Source organism: Scyliorhinus canicula, chromosome 11, assembly GCF_902713615.1.
Source record: "Scyliorhinus canicula chromosome 11, sScyCan1.1, whole genome shotgun sequence".
Taxonomy (NCBI): domain Eukaryota; kingdom Metazoa; phylum Chordata; class Chondrichthyes; order Carcharhiniformes; family Scyliorhinidae; genus Scyliorhinus; species Scyliorhinus canicula.
The window spans coordinates 4,711,192-4,729,080 of NC_052156.1; the positions used below are offsets into that span (position 1 = coordinate 4,711,192).

Here is a 17,889-nt window from a genome sequence, read left to right on the forward strand (position 1 = left end):
GAGCCACTTCCCTCTGGGACTGAGCCGTGTCCCTCTGGGACTGAGCCGTGTCCCTCTAGCACTGAGCCACATCCCTCTGGGACTGAGCCACTGGCCCTCTGGGACTGAGCCACTGGCCCTCTGGGCTGAGCCACGTCCCTCTGGGACTGAGCCACTGGCCCTCTGGGGACTGAGCCACTGGCCCTCTGGGACTGAGCCACGTCCCTCTGGGACTGGGCCACGTCCCTCTGGGTCTGAGCCACATCCCAATGGGACTGAGCCACTGGCCCTCTGGGACTGAGCCACAGCCCCTCTGGGACTGAGCCACTGCCCCTCTGGGACTGAGCCACTGGCCCTCTGGGACTGAGCCACTGGCCCTCTGGGACTGAGCCACGTCCCTCTGGGACTGGGCCACGTCCCTCTGGGACTGAGCCACATCCCAATGGGACTGAGCCACTGGCCCTCTGGGACTGAGCCACAGCCCCTCTGGGACTGAGCCACTGGCCCTCTGGGACTGAGCCACGTCCCTCTGGGACTGAGCCACTGGCCCTCTGGGACTGAGCCACTGGCCCTCTGGGACTGAGCCATGTTCTTTGTGACTGGCTCAGGTCAGCAAGCACCCGGCCAAGGTTCCCGCCACCTTCAGGCATGGCCCGCTGTGACTGGGTCACGGTCTGGAGCACCATAGCAATGTCCAAGTGGCCCTGGTAAATGGCTGCCTTTGACAGGGCTGCCCTGTCCTGTGCCTCAGCCATTGCCCGCACAGAGTGCCCCAGGACTTGGATGTTTTGACGCCTGGCCGTGATTCTCGCACGCAAGGCTTCCACCGCAGATGCCACCCGTGCGGTGTTGACCTGGGGAGCACTCATTGTTGGCACTGCCTCGTGTTCCTGCAGGAGGTTGGACTCCTCCAACTGAACCTGCAGGCGCTGGGTGATCGCTGACCCTCATGTAGTCCCCTGGCTCTGTGTCTACATCTCCAGCATTGATAAACAAAGAACAGAAAATTACAGCACAGGAACAGGCCCTTCGGCCCTCCCAGCCTGCGCCGATCCTGATCCTTTATCTAAACCTGTCTCCTATTTTGTTCTCTGTTCTCCCGCCCGTTCATATATCTGTCCAGATGCCTCTTAAATGATGCTATCATGCCCGCCTCTACCACCTCCGCTGGCAAAGCATTCCAGGCACCCACCACCCTCTGCGTAAAAAACTTTCCACGCACATCTCCCTTAAACTTTCCCCCTCTCACCTTGAAATCGTGACCCCTTGTAACTGACACCCCCACTCTTGGAAAAAGCTTGTTGCTATCCGCCCTGTCCATACCTCTCATAATTTTGTAGACCTCCATCAGGTCTCCACTCAACCTCCGTCTTTCCAATGAAAACAATCCTAATCTACTCACCTCTTCTTCATAGCTAGCACCCTCCATACCAGGCAACATCCTGGTGAACCTCCTCTGCACCCTCTCTAAAGCATCCACATCCTTCTGGTAATGTGGCGACCAGAACTGCACACAGTATTCCAAATGTGGCCGAACCAAAGTCCTATACAACTGTAACCTGACCTGCCGACTTTGCTGCATGGGTGTCGTTGCAGCGGATCACCGCATCGCCCTGCGGCCTCTGGATAGGCGCCATTGGCTGCGGCCGCAGCAGATAACCCCTGTCGCCCAGTAGCTAACCCTTCACCTGGGGGGTGCCTCAAAATGCCAGATAACGACGCGGGTACCAGGATGAAGGCGACTTGCGCGCTGCCTGGGTATCAGGTACAGACACACATTGAGGGAGTGGAAAACTTCGGTTTGTGAAGGGCACCCCCTCATGTGGGGGTCATGTAGGGGGACACGCGTCCTGTCAATCGGCCCCTGGACCTGGGGCATCCCAGTTATGGCAGCGAATCCCACTGCCTGGGCAACCTTGTGGGCTGGGTCCATGTTCAGGTGGTTATATTGTGCCGCCCGGATATACAGGGACTCCGTCATCGCGCGGATCCTCCTGTGCACGGAGGTCTGGGAGATCCCAGACTGGTCACCACTCGACACCAGGAAGGACTCTGTGGTAAAGAAGTTCAGGGTGACCGTCACCTGGCAGCCAATGGGAGCAGGCGTCCTCCCCCATACGCCAGAGGCTCCGGATCTGGTAGATATGCCGTATGGTCTCCTGTTCAGTCGGCGTCTTCGGCTACACGCAGCTTCCCGAATGACAGGCGCTGCCGGTATACGGAACACCTGATGCCGTGCCTCCTTCCCACCTACTCAGTCTGTTGGGCGACCAACCCCCCATCATCACTGGCTGGCCCCTTCTCCTCTGGGGCAGGCTCCTGTTCTGCAGGATCTTCCCCGAGCAACTCCTACATGGGCAGCCTCAGTGTGTCTGCCAGGCCTGTGGCAACCAGGCAGATGCCAACCACCCCCTGGTCTGATACTGATACTCCATTCACTGCAGGGGAGAAAGGGGCAGACACGTCAGCATGGTGAGTACTCCCATTGGGCATCATGGTGGCCCTATGAGGAGAGATTTCAGAGGCTGGGTCATGTCACCTCCAGAAGTTGGAAGTATGAGATGTGACCTCATTGAACCCCCCCCCCCCCACGAGCATGTGGATGTTCGGACATTCAGTACAGTCAAGGCTGAGGGAAATGGATGTCTGCACCAGAAGGGAATAAAGGAATATGGGAATGTGCAGGAAAGTGGAGTTGAGGCTAAAGATCATCCATGATCTTATTGAATGGCGAAGCAGAATTGAGGGGCCAAATGGCTTTATCCTGCTCCCATTTCTCATGTTCTTAGGAGCCATCATGGTGAGAGTTGTGTCCAGGTGAAGGAACGCTGGTGTGACCCCCCCCCACATTGGGTGCCCCCCCCCTACCCTGACTTACAGTCCCTTACCTGACGGTGTAGATCCAGATCTGCATGTGGTCCACCAGGAAGAAGACGAGGTTGTTGGCTCTGTGATAGGAGTAGCTGGTCATACTCTGCACCGGAGTGTCCGTTGGGAGAGGGAGCACCACGGACAATTTGGTCCCCAGAGACTGGGACATGATCCGCAGACTAGAGCCAAAACACAGAAAACATTTGCAATTTGTGGGCTTTTTACAACAACAAAAATGACAACTCCAATTCATGAGTGTCCGTTTTAATCAATCAACTATTTTTAAACGGTAGAACTCCCTGGCACCTCCTCAAGATAGACACCGTGTGATCATTTCTGTCCAAATGAGAGAAAGTGAGTGAGTGAGAAAGGCTGAGGGAGGTAGAAACCGGAGAGACAGATGGAGAGGGGAAAAGGAGAGCCAGGATTCTCTATTAGAGACTCGAGGGCCCGATTCTGTGGCCTCATCGTGCCGGCCTTGGTGTTGGGCTGTTGAATCTCACAAGAGGCCTCTCGCCAGATCCGTGACACTCGAAACGCCCGGTGAATGTGCCGCGATCGTGACTCCGCCCAGTTCATTCGGCTCATTTCAATATACGTTTGCCAGATTCACCCGAGGTCTGGGATACACGGGCACCAGAGGGGGGGGGGACGACAGTGTAAGTACCGGAAGGGGGGGGGTGCCGGAGAGGGGGGGTGGGTGGGAGTGTCGGAGGGGGGGGGGGGGTGAGAGTACCAGAGAGGGGGGGAGAGTAGTGGAGGGGGGGGGGAGAGAAGAGTACCGGAGAGGGGGGGGAGAGTACCGGAGAGGGGGGGGGGGAGAATACCGGAGGGGGGGGGTGGAGTGCCGGAGGGGGGGGGAGGGGGGAGTGCCGGAGAGGGGGGGAGAGTACGGAGAGGGGGAAGGAGAGTACCGGGAGAGGGGGGGGGGGGGGGGGGAGAGTACCGGAGGGGGGGGAGGAGAAGTACCGGAGGGGGGGGGGGTTGAAGAGTACGAGGGGGGGGGGGGGGAGGAGAGTACCGGAAGGGGGGGGGGGGGGGAAGAGTACCGGAGGGGGGGGTAGAGAGTTACCGGAGGGGGGGGGGGAGGAGATTACCGGAAGGGGGGGGGGGGGGAGGAGAGTACCGGAGGGGGGGGGAAGAGTACCGGAGGGGGGGGTGGGGGGAGGAGAGTACCGGAGGGGGGGGGGAAGATTACCGGAGGGGGGGGGGGGGAGAAGAGTACCGAAGGGGGGGGGGGGAGGAGAGTACCGGAGGGGGGGGGGGGGGAAGAGTACCGGAGGGGGGGTAGAAGAGAACGGAGGGGGGGGAAGAGTACCGGAGGGGGGGGGGGGGATGAGAGTACCGGGGGGGGGGGGGCAGGAGTGCGGGTGCCGGAGAGGGGGGTACACTGCCGGAGAGGGGGAGGGGAAGAGTGCTGGAGGAGAAGGGGGGGCGGGGGGGGGGAGTGTCGGAGAGGGTGGGGGGCGGGGGTGAGAGTGAGGGACATGGCTGAGGGAGCGAGGGACATGGCCGAGGGATTGAGGGACATGACCGAGGCAGCGAGGGACATGGCTGAGGGAGTGAGGGACATGGCCGAGGGATTGAGGGACATGGCGGAGGGAGTGAGGGACATGGCCGAGGGAGCGAGGGACATGGCCGAGGGAGCGAGGAACATGGCCGAGGGAGCGAGGACATGGCCGAGGGAGAGAGGGACATGGCCGAGGCAGCGAGGGACATGGCCTAGGCAGTGAGGGACATGGCCGAGGGATTGAGGGACATGGCTGAGGCAGCGAGGGACATGGCCAAGGCAGCGAGGGACATGGCCGAGGGAGCGAGGGACTTGGCCGAGGGAGGGAGGGACATGGCCGAGGCAGCGAGGGACAAGGCCGAGGCAGCGAGGGACATGGCCGAGGGATTGAGGGACATGGCTGAGGCAGCGAGGGACATGGCCAAGGCAGCGAGGGACATGGCCGAGGGAGCGAGGGACATGGCCGAGACAGGGAGGGACATGGCCGAGGCAGCGAGGGACATGGCCGAGACAGGGAGGGACATGGCCGAGGGAGCGAGGGACATGGCCGAGGCAGCGAGGGACATGGCCGAGACAGGGAGGGACATGGCCGAGGGAGCGAGGGACATGGCCGAGGGAGAGAGGGACATGGCCGAGACAGGGAGGGACATGGCCGAGGGAGCGAGGGACATGGCCGAGGCAGCGAGGGACATGGCCGAGGGAGCGAGGGACTTGGCCGAGGGAGCGAGGGACATGATCGAGGCAGAGAGGGACATGTCTCACTCGATGCGAAGTGTGCCACAGTTTCAGTGCTCCATGGCTGAGGGCATTGGGACCTGGGCAGACTTCCGGGACTGGCAACGCCAGGTGACAGTGGAGCCTGAGGAGCTCACTCCGGCCTCACCTCCATCCCAAGGAGTCACCCGGGGGCCATTGAGCTCTCCGAGGGAGGAGGAGGTGAAATGGCGCGTGCCAGTGCCTCCCGTAGGAGAGATGCTGGAACACCTGGGTGCTTCAGAAAGCCCCTGATCTGACGCTGGCACATCTGATGGGCAGCAGGCAGAACAGGCTGGCTTGTTGTCACCTGTCGCACCTGAAGGTCGGTCAGGCCCATCCAGACCCTGGCCCTCCAGAGGACGCCAAAGACACCTCAGGTCAAAGGGCGAGATGCACAGCACGCTGCCTCAGGCTGCTTGGCATCCCACTGTGATGGAGCGTCACAGCACAGAAAGTTAGAAAGTCAGACACCTTTAAGCTGGTACAGGTGCAGCATATCGGTGATAGGGGTCAGGACACAACAATGTATATAGTCACCAGTAAACACCTTTTCACCAACATCCCAATCTGTCTCAATCCTGTCTAAAGGGTGTGAGGGATGGGTTGTGCCAGGTGTAGAAGATGTGACGGGTGGAGGGTGTGGGAGGGTAGGGGGGTTTTGGAGGATGGCTTGGGGCAGGGGGCCCAGGAGAATTGAATGTCCCCCCTGGGGTCACCCTCAGAAACGGCAGGGAATGGGACCGGAGGTGTAGGACAGCTTACCCAGTGAGTGTCCCCCCACCCCCCCCCCCCCCCCCCCCCCCTCCCCCCCCCCCCCCCCCCCCCACACCCCCTCCCACCCCACCCACCGCAAAGGATACATGGGCCCGTCAGAAGGGGGCAGGGGTCACCCAAAGTGGACAGTGGATTGTGATCCTAAAGGCAGGAGTCAGATTTGGACAAATGATGAGGAGGACCCGAGTTCATCTCACAGCGAGCCGTCACCAGCCTCCGTCCCATGGACAAGACCCACTGATACTGCCTACCCAGCGCCAACACCCTGTGGGGATACTGGGAGGATGCTCGGAGGGGGAGGGGGAGCTGGGAAGGAGCGAAGGGAGAAGGGGCAGAGACGGTGCAGTGAAGGCTCGAGAGCGCACCCCGGGTCCATTGACCGTTAATACTTGCACCAAATTGCACCCGTGTGACTCCCGCCTGAAAGGGGCGGAGCATCACAGAAGGGCACAGCATACTGTGTCCAACCCGCTAAAGATATTGAACTGCATGTAAATGCTGGTTTCCCGTGGACCTGCCCAGCAGTGCAGGGCACCAACCTTGCATTTTGCAAATTCATGATTCTCCACCCGCAAATCGCACTTCCAGCGTCACGAAACGGAGAATTCAGCCCGAGGTGTTGGGGAAAGGTGAGCTGCTCTGTTTAATTTATTCACCCGAGTTGAGAAGAAATAATAGACATTTAGTTTATCGTGACAAATTCAAGTTGCAAGTAAAAAAAAAACTTGCAGAAATCAAAGAATATCCAGCTGGGAAAGTGCTCCTTCGCAAACAACAACAAGGTTTCAACCACTGGGAGTGTGACCCTGGACACTGGGAGTGCGACCTTGGACACTGGGAGTGCGACCCTGGACACTGGGAGTGTGACCCTGGGCACTGGGAGTGTGACCCTGGGCACTGGGAGTGTGCCACTGGGCACTGGGAGTGTGCCACTGGACACTGGGAGTGTGACCTTGGACACTGGGAGTGCGACCCTGGACACTGGGAGTGTGACCCTGGGCACTGGGAGTGTGACCGTGGGCACTGGGAGTGTGACCCTGGACACTGGGAGTGTGCCACTGGACACTGGGAGTGTGACCTTGGACACTGGGAGTGCGACCCTGGACACTGGGAGTGTGACACTGGACACTGGGAGTGCGACCCTGGACACTGGGAGTGTGACACTGGGCACTGGGAGTGTGACCCTGGACACTGGGAGTGTGAACCTGAACACTGGGAGTGTGAACCTGAACACTGGGAGTGTGAACCTGAATCTGGACACTGGGAGTGCGACCCTGGACACTGGGAGTGCGACCTTGGACACTGGGAGTGCGACCCTGGACACTGGGAGTGTGCCACTGGACACTGGGAGTGCGACCCTGGGCACTGGGAGTGTGACCCTGGACACTGGGAGTGCGACCCTGGACACTGGGAGTGTGACACTGGGCACTGGGAGTGTGACCCTGGGCACTGGGAGTGTGACCCTGGGCACTGGGAGTGCGACCCTGGGCACTGGGAGTGTGACCTTGGACACTGGGAGTGCGACCCTGGACACTGGGAGTGTGACACTGGACACTGGGAGTGCGACCCTGGACACTGGGAGTGTGACACTGGGCACTGGGAGTGTGACCCTGGACACTGGGAGTGTGAACCTGAACACTGGGAGTGTGAACCTGAACACTGGGAGTGTGAACCTGAATCTGGACACTGGGAGTGCGACCCTGGACACTGGGAGTGCGACCTTGGACACTGGAGTGCGACCCTGGACACTGGGAGTGTGACACTGGACACTGGGAGTGCGACCCTGGGCACTGGGAGTGTGACCCTGGACACTGGGAGTGCGACCCTGGACACTGGGAGTGTGACACTGGGCACTGGGAGTGTGACCCTGGGCACTGGGAGTGTGACCCTGGGCACTGGGAGTGCGACCCTGGACACTGGGAGTGTGACACTGGGCACTGGGAGTGTGACCCTGGGCACTGGGAGTGTGAACCTGAATACTGGGAGTGTGACCCTGGGCACTGGGAGTGCGACCCTGGACACTGGGAGTGTGACCGTGGACACTGGGAGTGTGACCCTGGGCACTGGGAGTGCGACCTTGGACACTGGGAGTGCGACCCTGGACACTGGGAGTGTGACCCTGGGCACTGGGAGTGCGACCCTGGACACCCGGAGTGTGACCCTGGACACTGGGAGTGTGACACTGGGCACTGGGAGTGTGACCCTGGGCACTGGGAGTGTGAACCTGAACACTGGGAGTGTGACCCTGGGCACTGGGAGTGTGACCCTGGGCACTGGGAGTGTGACCCTGGACACTGGGAGTGTGACCGTGGGCACTGGGAGTGTGACCCTGGGCACTGGGAGTGTGACCCTGGGCACTGGGAGTGTGCCACTGAACCTGGACACTGGGAGTTTGACCTGGGAACTGGGTATGTGACCCTTAACACTGGGTGTGGCACTGGATATGACACTAGGCATGTGACGCTGGACACTGGGTGTGACATTGAGCACTGGAAGTGTGACCCTGGACATGGGGTGTGACACTGGGCATGTGACCCTAAGCACTGGGTGTGACACTGGGAGTGGCACTTACACTGGGTGTGACACTGAACATGTGACTCTGGTCACTTGGTGTGACCCTGGGCATGTGGCGCTGGGAAAAGGATGTACTGCGCTGGGCATGCGACCCTGGACACATAGCTCCAGGTAAGTAGCACTCACCGCATGACACTGGCCACACAGAACTGAACTTGCAACACGACATATGCTGCCTTCCTCCTACCTGCTGTCTTTTTGCAACACCGTGACCCTGGTTGTTCTCCCTCTCGCGGAGGCAAGGCTCATGTGGCTGATGGAGTTACCGATGTAGCTCCAGAAGTGGGTGAAGTAGTTGAGAGTGTAGGTCTGGCAGTGTTTTCCTGAGCAGCAGTACAGATGGTTGATCTCTGTCAGTCCGATCCACTCAATACCGTCCTCAAAGAGAAACAGACTGGATCCGCAAAAGGACAAAGGGCACAGTTACATGTCCATCTTATACTCTAGCTGAGCCAATTCACTTACCCCTGGCCCCAATCTGCTGACCCTTGACCCTACGCACTGACCTCTGACTTATAATTCAATGACCACAAGCCCCAATATGTTGACTTTTATAGGGTGGTGGATACCATTTGGGAGGTCTTAATGAAGTCCTTGTAGTATTAAATAGATTACCCAAATGTATTTATTAAGAACTATGTACATATATACTGTAAAGAGATCAAGTTGGGGGCTATCCCCATGAGTGAGTGCACACAGCTCTATCCAAAAATAGACTGACCCTTGGTATAGTTTATAGGTTCTCTTAAGTTTATACATCAATGTGCGGGCGGTACTCAGTCCCATGTTAACCCTATATGTGATAAAACGTTATACTACACCACCCCCTATGTCTTTATCCAATGTATTTCAATTTATTCTAATTTAACCCATGTATTTGCATCATTACTCTTACCCCCATCTCCCCCCTTCCTGTCTCTGAGTCCCTAGGTTCAAGTGGTCTGCAGGCCCTCTAACCCTTCCATTCCTTATTTGCACTGCAGTGAAGTGGTAGACTCCATTATTCTGGCATTTGGATACCACTTCATCCTCTTTTTCCATTCCTCGGTATTGAACCGCTCTTTGTCAATTTGCAGTTGTGGTGAGGGGTAGTTGTTGATTTATCACATTATTTCCTGGGGTGGACGAACCCCGTGCTCGTCCCAGTAACACTTCCTCCTCTTCTTCCATGCGTTGGTTCGCCACAACGCATATGTGCAGCCGAACCAAATTGCATGATGGGAAATTGGTCAAGAAAATAAATATTCGGAGTCAAGCTACAATGAAAAGTGCACAATGATGGAAACCAAAGGAGCCCAGACACAAGTGGTGGGATTCTCCGTCGGCTGACGCCGGATTCGGGAATCACAATTGGGCGGAGAATCGGTTTTGACACCAAAATCGTGGCGGCCGCCGGTTTCACGCCAAATCACAATTCTCCGATGCCTCAACAGCGGCGTCAATGCATTCTACTCCACACGTACAGTAAACGCCGTTGGCATATCATTAGCGGGCCTGACCCGGTATTCTCTGGCGCCTCCGCAATCGTCCGCCTCCACTGGGGCGAATTCCCAATGGCGCGGATCACTTGTGCTTTTAAACATCGTGGAACAGGCTTTGTGGCTGCTGAGGGAGAGAGAGGGGGTAGGGAAAGTGTCCAACGTCACCATAGTTTGCTGACAGATGTGTCGCTGGCTGGGGGGGGTTTCTGCCAGGGCTGGGGGGGGAGTCGGGTAGACGGGCACAGAACATCATTGCTGAAGCTGGCAAGGCAGCCATGCAGCTGCGCACGCCGCTGACTGCCCTCTGTCAACTTAGGGCCACGGGTGGTATGGGTGTCAACCCAACTGTCTGCAAACTACGGCGGAGAATTGCAGAGGCCCCGGAGAATACCGGGTCGTGCCCGCTAATGATATGCCAACGGTGTTTACTGTACGTGCGGAGTGGACTGCGTTGACGTCGCTATCTGTGACGGAGAATTGTGATTTGCCGTCACATTGGCGCCCACCACGATTTGGGCATTGGGAAGGGGCGGAGCATTGGGGGTCCCTCTACACGGCCAACCTACTTCTCAATATTACAGACCCAGGACCCTCCATGGAGGAGATAATGAAGCTTACTATTCTTGGCTCCTTTCCTGGGTAAAAGTTTAACTTGGACAAGAGTGAATGCATCCAGAGTAGGGCAGCACGGTAGCATTGTGGATAGCTCAATCGCTTCACAGCTCCAGGGTCCCAGGTTCGATTCCGGCTTGGGTCACTGTCTGTGCGGAGTCTGCACATCCTCCCCGTATGTGCGTGGGTTTCCTCCGGGTGCTCCGGTTTCCTCCCACAGTCCAAAGATGTGCAGGTTAGGTGGATTGGCCGTGATAAATTGCCCTTAGTGTCCAAAAATTGCCCTTAGTGTTGGGTGGGGTTACTGGGTTATGGGGATAGGGTGGAAGTGTTAACCTTGGGTGGGGTGCTCTTTCCAGGAGCTGGTGCAGACTCGATGGGCCGAATGGCCTCCTTCTGCACTGTAAATTCTATGAAAATTCTATGAATGCTTCCCGGTCAACTCCCCTATTCGCCTTTCCAAGACTGGCTTTCAGTATCTGGGCCTCACATCATAAATTAAATGACACTAATCTGGTTGATAATATCAGAACAGATTTACAGAGGTGGAATAACCTCACCCTAACCTAGGCAGGTAGCGTTCAGACCATTAAAATCAACGTTCTCCCAAGATTTGTATTTCTTTTTCAATGTCTCCCCATTTTTCTCCCCAAGTCCTATTTTGTTAAAGGCAACAAATTGATGTCCTCCTTTATTTGGGTGGGTAAGACCCCAAGGATCCGTGGGGTTTGCTGCAAAGAGACAGAAAATCGGGGGGCCTGGCACTACCCAATTTATTGTTTGACTATCAGGCTGCCAATATTCCGAAGATATTGTTGTGGTTTAGCGATCCCAGCCCCATATGGGGACAAATGGAAACGAGCTCCTGCACTTTGTCTAGACTTTGTACAATAGTTACTGCCCCGTTGCCTGTCTCCCCAGTGAGATTTTCCTCGAATACAGTGGCAGCCTCCACCCGGAGAATTTGGAAGCAGTTCAGACGTTTCAAGCTCTGTTGCCTGTCTTCGCTATCCGCCATTTGCAATAACCACCTTTTCCTGAGCATCCAGCCTCTGGTCAAGTCGCTCCACCGCTTTCTGGAGCAGTTCCAAATTATCCCACTTCAGTGCTGCGAAGCTCTCTTTCATGACCTTCAGCATGTTGTCCAGTGCTGCCTGGACCGTCCGTTCCATGGTCCATTCGTCGGCCATCTTTCCTCCCACTTGAGCTTCCACACCACCTTTGTTCAGCCCCTTCTTCGCCTGTTTTCGCTCCCTTCTGCTCCTTAAGTCCATACAACTCCGTATGGATTCAGATCTAGAGTGCTATTGCTTTTCACTCCAACGCTCAAAAGTTCCAAAAAGTCGGGGGAAAAAGGTCTTAAAGTCTGACCGGAGCGAGAGCCACCAAATGCACGACTTATTCCCTCATAGCCGCCACCGGAAGTCTCAATAACCACCTTTTCCTTTGGGAGGGGAAGATTTGGGGACTGGTTCATGGAGGGGAGGTTTGTTAGTTTTAAGGAGTTGGCTGAGAAATTCCAACTGCCTGGTTCCAGTCTTTCCAGGTATTTTTGTATTTGAAAATTTCCCTTTCCCTTCCTTTGGTGCCACCCCCTTTCCTGTTGAAGATGATTTTGCCTTTGGCTAGGCCTGACAGGCAAACTATTTCAGACACATGGCCATACTCTTTCAACAGAGTCTGCTCTGTTGAGTGAGGTGAGGAGGAAATAGGGGTGTGTGTGTGGGGGGGGGGGGGGGGGGGGGGGGGGGGGGGAGAATTAGATTCTATTCTTAATGTTGAGGTGTGGAGTGAGGCTCTTCACAGGGTCAACTCCAGGTCTTCATGAGTTCAGCTGAGTTTGATTCAGTTCAAGGTTTTGCACAGGCGCACATGACCAGATCGAAGATGTGCAGATTCTTCTCCGGGGCTGAGGATAAGCGTGAACTCTGCTCTCGGGGATCGGCTAACCAGACAAATATGTTCTGGGTTCTGCTCCTGCCCCGAGTCTGAGCCTCCCTCTTTATCACCATATCGGAGACACTCGGTGTAGATCTGGGTCGGTGTCCTCTGGTGGCCATATTTGGGGTGTCGGATTCACCGGTGATAAAATCTGGGGTGAAGACAGATGTCCTGGCTTTTGCCTCGTTGATGGCCTCGATGTGAATTCTGCTTGGGTGAGGTCACTAACTCCGCCCAGTGTCTTGGCTTGGTGTCTTTCCCAGATTTGGAGAAGTTTAAGTTCACCATCCAGGAGTCGGTGGAGTGGTTCTATCTAAGATGGCAACAATTAATTTCCTTTTTTAAGGAGTTAGTCACCCTCAGCTGTTTGGGGTTTTGGTTTTGTTGTTGTGTTAAAGTTAATGTGCTTTTGCTTGTTGGTTTCTCTCTTCTGTTGTTTATTTATTTTTGATTGATTCAGGTTGTTTTATTTACTATGGAATATTTTTAATGAAGATATATTTTTTAATGATTTCAGTTTAGATGCATGTACAGCAGTTAGACTTTACAATAGGAAAGCAAACCAGGTTTAAAAGAAAAATAAATGGTTGCTTGCAACCAGTGGCCACTCCAGGTTAGAAAGAACATCTGAGTTTAGCTTTAAGCTGGACCCAGGAGAAGTTGGACAAGACCAGGGAGTTGGAAAAACCAGGGAGATAGGGACAAAATAATGCCTCAGGGAGACAGTTAAGTTAAAGTAACAAAGAGCAAGAAGTTGATCAAGGTCTTACTATGTGAAGTTAAAGTAAAAAGCAGAGACATTGTTCCGAGTTCGAGACAGCAGCATGATATGTATTGAGAAGCTAGGAATCAGAGGTAAATCAAACGTTTGGGGGCATTTTAATATACAGCCTGTGAAGCAGACGTGTTATGTTGGTGTGGCTGGGCACGTGCGAGATTGTATGGAAGCTTGAATGCATGCTGCGATTCAAGGCAGAGGAATACTGAAAGGAGAAATTGAAATCCTGGAAGTGGATCCTTGGTGAAGGCACCCGAGAGAAGGCACTGTTTGGGAGTAGATTCTTGAGTGAGTTTTTTGAGAATGGAATTTTGGAAACCACTCGCATGGAAGTCAGAATTCCAGAGAGACTAGTGTGCTCACCGTGCTATAAGGATCTGGAGGAATTGATGAAAAAGCCACAGAAGTTATATTAGGTGGTATATATCACCTGGTTTACAGGTCTAGTGTGTCTGACCAAAGTTGGTCCATTAGTTTATATGGACTGCATACTAGATAATTATAGTGCAAGATACTTTTTGAAACTTTTGTTACCTTTACAAATCTGTGTATATTTGTAAAAATAAAAGTGGGGTGAAGGAGTAGTGTATTATCGTCAATGTTTTCTTGTTTAATAAATGTTTTATTCTTTTGTTTAAAGTTAATTTTTTTTTAAATGTTTTTTATTGAGTTTTCATATTTTATATACAACATATTACAAATTATTAGAGAAAAAAAACACGCAAAAATTAACATATATATTTACAGGTAAGCATCTTCATAATAACAATTGTGGCCGCCCCCTTTAGCTGGCATACATATTTTACATTCCCCAATATGGCCGAGGCACATGTTTATAGGCATTTATTTATAGTTTGGTTTTGGGCCTTAGCTTGCCATCAAACCCCCCTAATGAACCCCCCCCCCCCCCCCCCCCCCCCCCCCCGCTACCTTCCCCCGATTCCCGTCCATTTTCCCCTGATTCTTGGCCACCCGGCTATTCTTCCTCTTGCTCGTTGGCCACAAACAGGTCCCGGAACAATTGCATGAATGGCTCCCACGTTCTGTGGAAGCCGCAGTCCGACCCTCGGATGGCGAATTTGATTTTCTCCATTTGGAGAGATTCCGAGAGGTCGGACAGCCAGTCTGCAGCTCTGGGCGGTGCTGCTGACCGCCAGCCAAACAGGATTCTACGGCGGGCGATCAGGGAGGCAAAGGCAAGGGCGTCCGCCCTCCTCCCCAGGAATAGATCTGGCTGGTCTGAAACCCCGAAGACCGCCACTATTGGGCATGGCTCCACCCTCACCCCCACCACTTTGGACATAGCCTCGAAGAAGGCTGTCCAGTACTCCACAAGTCTGGGGCAAGACCAGAACATGTGGGCGTGGTTGGCCGGGCCTCTTTGGCACCGTTCACATCTGTCCTCCACCTCCGGGAAGAACCTACTCATACGGTTTCTCGTTAAGTGGGCTCTATGTACCACTTTTAGTTGCGTCAGGCTGAGCCTTGCGCACGTGGAGGTGGAGTTGACCCTATGCAGTGCTTCGCTCCAGAGTCCCCGCCCTACCTCCATCCCCAGGTTGTCCTCCCATTTCCTTCTTGTTGCGTCCAGTACGGTGTCGGCCCTTTCTACCAGTCGGTCATACAAGTCGCTACAGTTCCCTTTCTCTAGGATACTTGCGTCCAGTAGGTCTTCCAGTAGTGTCTGTCGTGGCGGTTGTGGGTACGTCCTTGTCTCCTTTCGTAGGAAGTTTTTGAGCTGCAGGTACCGTAGCTCGTTCCCCCCAGCTAGTCGAAATTTCTCTGTCAGTTTGTTTAAAGTTAATTGGCAGTTCTGTGATTATTCATCCTCATCTCTAAACAAAAAAACAGTTATGATCTATTGAGCTGGAGTTCTGCTCTGGGAGTTGACTGCCCAGTACTAACATCAGCTGAGAGTGTAACAGCTGGATGGAGGATTCATCAATGGACAACATTAGGATTACTTCATCAGCAAGTTCACCAAACAATATAAAAAGGTATTAATTTGGACTTTTTCAGGCTTTCTACTTAGACCTGATTTACTCCAGTAGTTCAAAAATTCTCTTCTCCCAGTTGCCCAATTTTCTTCAGATTTGACCCTCAGATGAATCCAAACCCATCTGGCAAGTTGGATTTCTAATCCACGGTTAAAAAACTTTAAAGATGGGGCGGCACGGTGGCGCAGTGGTTAGCACTGCTGCCTCACGGCACTGAGGACCCGGGTTCGATCCCGGCCCTGAGTCACTGTCCGTGTGGAGTTTGCACATTCTCCCCATTTCTGCATGGGTTTCGCCCCCACAACCCAAAGATGTGCAGGGTCGGTGGATTGGCCACGCTAAATTGCCCGTTAATTGGAAAAAAATTGGATACTCTAAATTTTTAATAAACTTTAAAGATGGGGTTTGAAATAGAGTGGGGACTCTAGACTCTGACTGTATAGGGTCAACACCACCTCCACATGCGCAAGGCTTAGCCTAATTGATAGAAATCAGATTTTCTGGTTAGTTATAGATAAGATATATAAAAGGTTTAATGAAGAAATCCTGGTTGGAAAAATCCTTTAATCCTTAAGAGTAATCAACTAAATCAAAATATATTAACCATGAGAGTGAGAAATAGCTGACTACTTGTGAATTAAACAGATAAGACTCACTGTTCACATTTTGCAAGTTGTTTGAAGACTGTTAGCGAGTGCAAAGCCAAATAGCAGAAAAGACCCTTTGTGTTACGGAGAACTGGGCTGACATCCCAGTTCCGTTTCGATGGTAACGGCTAGTCAGCCCATAGTGATAATTTCTTGTGGGAGACGTGTTTCGCTCAGACCATCATGAGAAATGAGAGCAAATCGTTTATCTCTTAAATTTGATAGACAGATACTTTGGTCAAATTAAGTGAGTTGTAAATTAGTTAAAACCAATCATAGCTGTAAAGAGGGTGAAACTTTAAAGATAGTAATCTCCTTAAAAAGATCAGTTGTCGGGATGAAAAAACACTTTTCTATTCCAGAATCACTCTTACCTAATCTCTGAAACCTATTCTCTTGCTTGCTTCCGCTAAATCGCCAGTTTTGTTTTGTTTAAATGACTCAGTCGTTTTTAATGGTGCGTATTTGATTTGAAGAATTAGCGAGTTGCATTTTAGAATTCAACCACTGTATTTGCCAAAGATAATCGATCTGACTAGCTTGTTGCTGGGCTAGTTGGAACTTCCTAGATTTTGTATTGAAAAGTTGACTTTATCAGTAGACACGAAAGCTGACGAATAAAGTTTCAAATAACTTTACCAAGAAGCGCAGACTGGAATCTCTGTATTTGGGAACTGAGAAGGGATAACGCATCTCCAGGGTTAGACACAGAGATCCATCACTAATGCAGCTGAAAGTGGTACACAGAGCCCGCTTAATCAGAACCCAAATGATCAGGTTCTTCGTGGAGGTGGAGGGCAAATGTGAACGGTGCCAAGGAGGCCCGGCCAACCATGCCCACATGTTCTGGTCTTGCCCCAGAGCTGTCAGGCTCTGGACAGCCTTCTTCGAGGTGATGTCCAAGATGGTAAGGATGACATAATAGACAGCGTCACGCCAACCAAACAGGATCAGGACATAGGATCTGAGGGAGGAAGAGGGCACACTAGAAAACCAGAAAGGGAAGGGGGTCAGGAAGGAAAGGGGGAGAGAGCGGCAGAGGATCCAGCTAGAAATTAAGGCCTACTGGAGAAAGTGAAGCAAAAAGCCGTAATCATTGTAAATAACAAAAGACAACTGATGTAAATCATGATGTGGAGATGCCGGCGTTGGACTGGGGTGAGCACAGTAAGAAGTCTTACAACACCAGGTTAAAGTCCAACAGACTTTGTCTACATAAATGTTTCTGGAACATACCTCACCATTCACCTGAGGAAGGAGCAGTGCTCCGAAAGCTCGTGTTTGAAACAAACCTGTTGGACTTTAACCTGGTGTTGTAAGGCTTCTTACTTTGATGTAAATCATGAAAGACGACCGATGTATATATATTCTTGTTTTTGATGAGTCTGCACGCTTACCTTTGTTGTGTACAATCTGAAAAATCCTTAATAAAAACATTTAAAAAAAGCTTTAAAGTGCAGGTTCAGCTTGAAGTCGTTGCTGATATTCAAGATGGGGCCGGTGTTTATTTGAGGTCAAAGGGCCTTCCTTCACCTGCCGGCCTTGGCAATCGCGCTCCTGCTAACCCATGAAAAGATTTGAAACAATCTCTGTTTGGATCCACATGCCGTAGGCCTCTTTGTTTTCGCACTGTGCCTTAGGGCCATAAATGTTCTGAATTTTGACCTTTGCTGGTCTTTGCAGCTGATTCTTTAGCCACAACTTTTTCTGAAGTAATTTTGTTTTCTTTCCAGAGTGAGCTCAGGCGCCGTGTGTTCATGCGCCAACTCAGGGATCTGGTTTTTCAGATGGAGTATTTAAATGGCAATTTCTGAACTATTTAAGTGTTTCTTAGGGCTTGCTGTATGCTGGAATTTAAATGCGTTAGCTCGCCCCTGCTAGTTCTGCTGACCAACTCCCAGGGAATTGAAGCTGGACTTCCAGGCGATCGCATGGCACTTTCTGCTGCAGTGAGGGATTTTATATTTCT

General features: G+C 53.0%; 1 protein-coding gene across 4 annotated transcripts in view; it reads right to left on the reverse strand.

Annotated features, from left to right (window-relative positions):
* Nucleotides 1-17,889, reverse strand: part of LOC119973753 — a 211,078-nt gene that overhangs the window by 146,687 nt on the left and 46,502 nt on the right. For all 4 annotated transcript variants that reach the window (XM_038812175.1, XM_038812174.1, XM_038812177.1 and 1 more), the window contains 2 exons: nt 8,652-8,858; nt 2,868-3,029 (listed from right to left, as the gene is read on the reverse strand). In XM_038812175.1, coding sequence (XP_038668103.1) covers nt 2,868-3,029; nt 8,652-8,858 — 369 coding nt within the window. The remainder of the gene's footprint in view (nt 1-2,867; nt 3,030-8,651; nt 8,859-17,889) is intronic.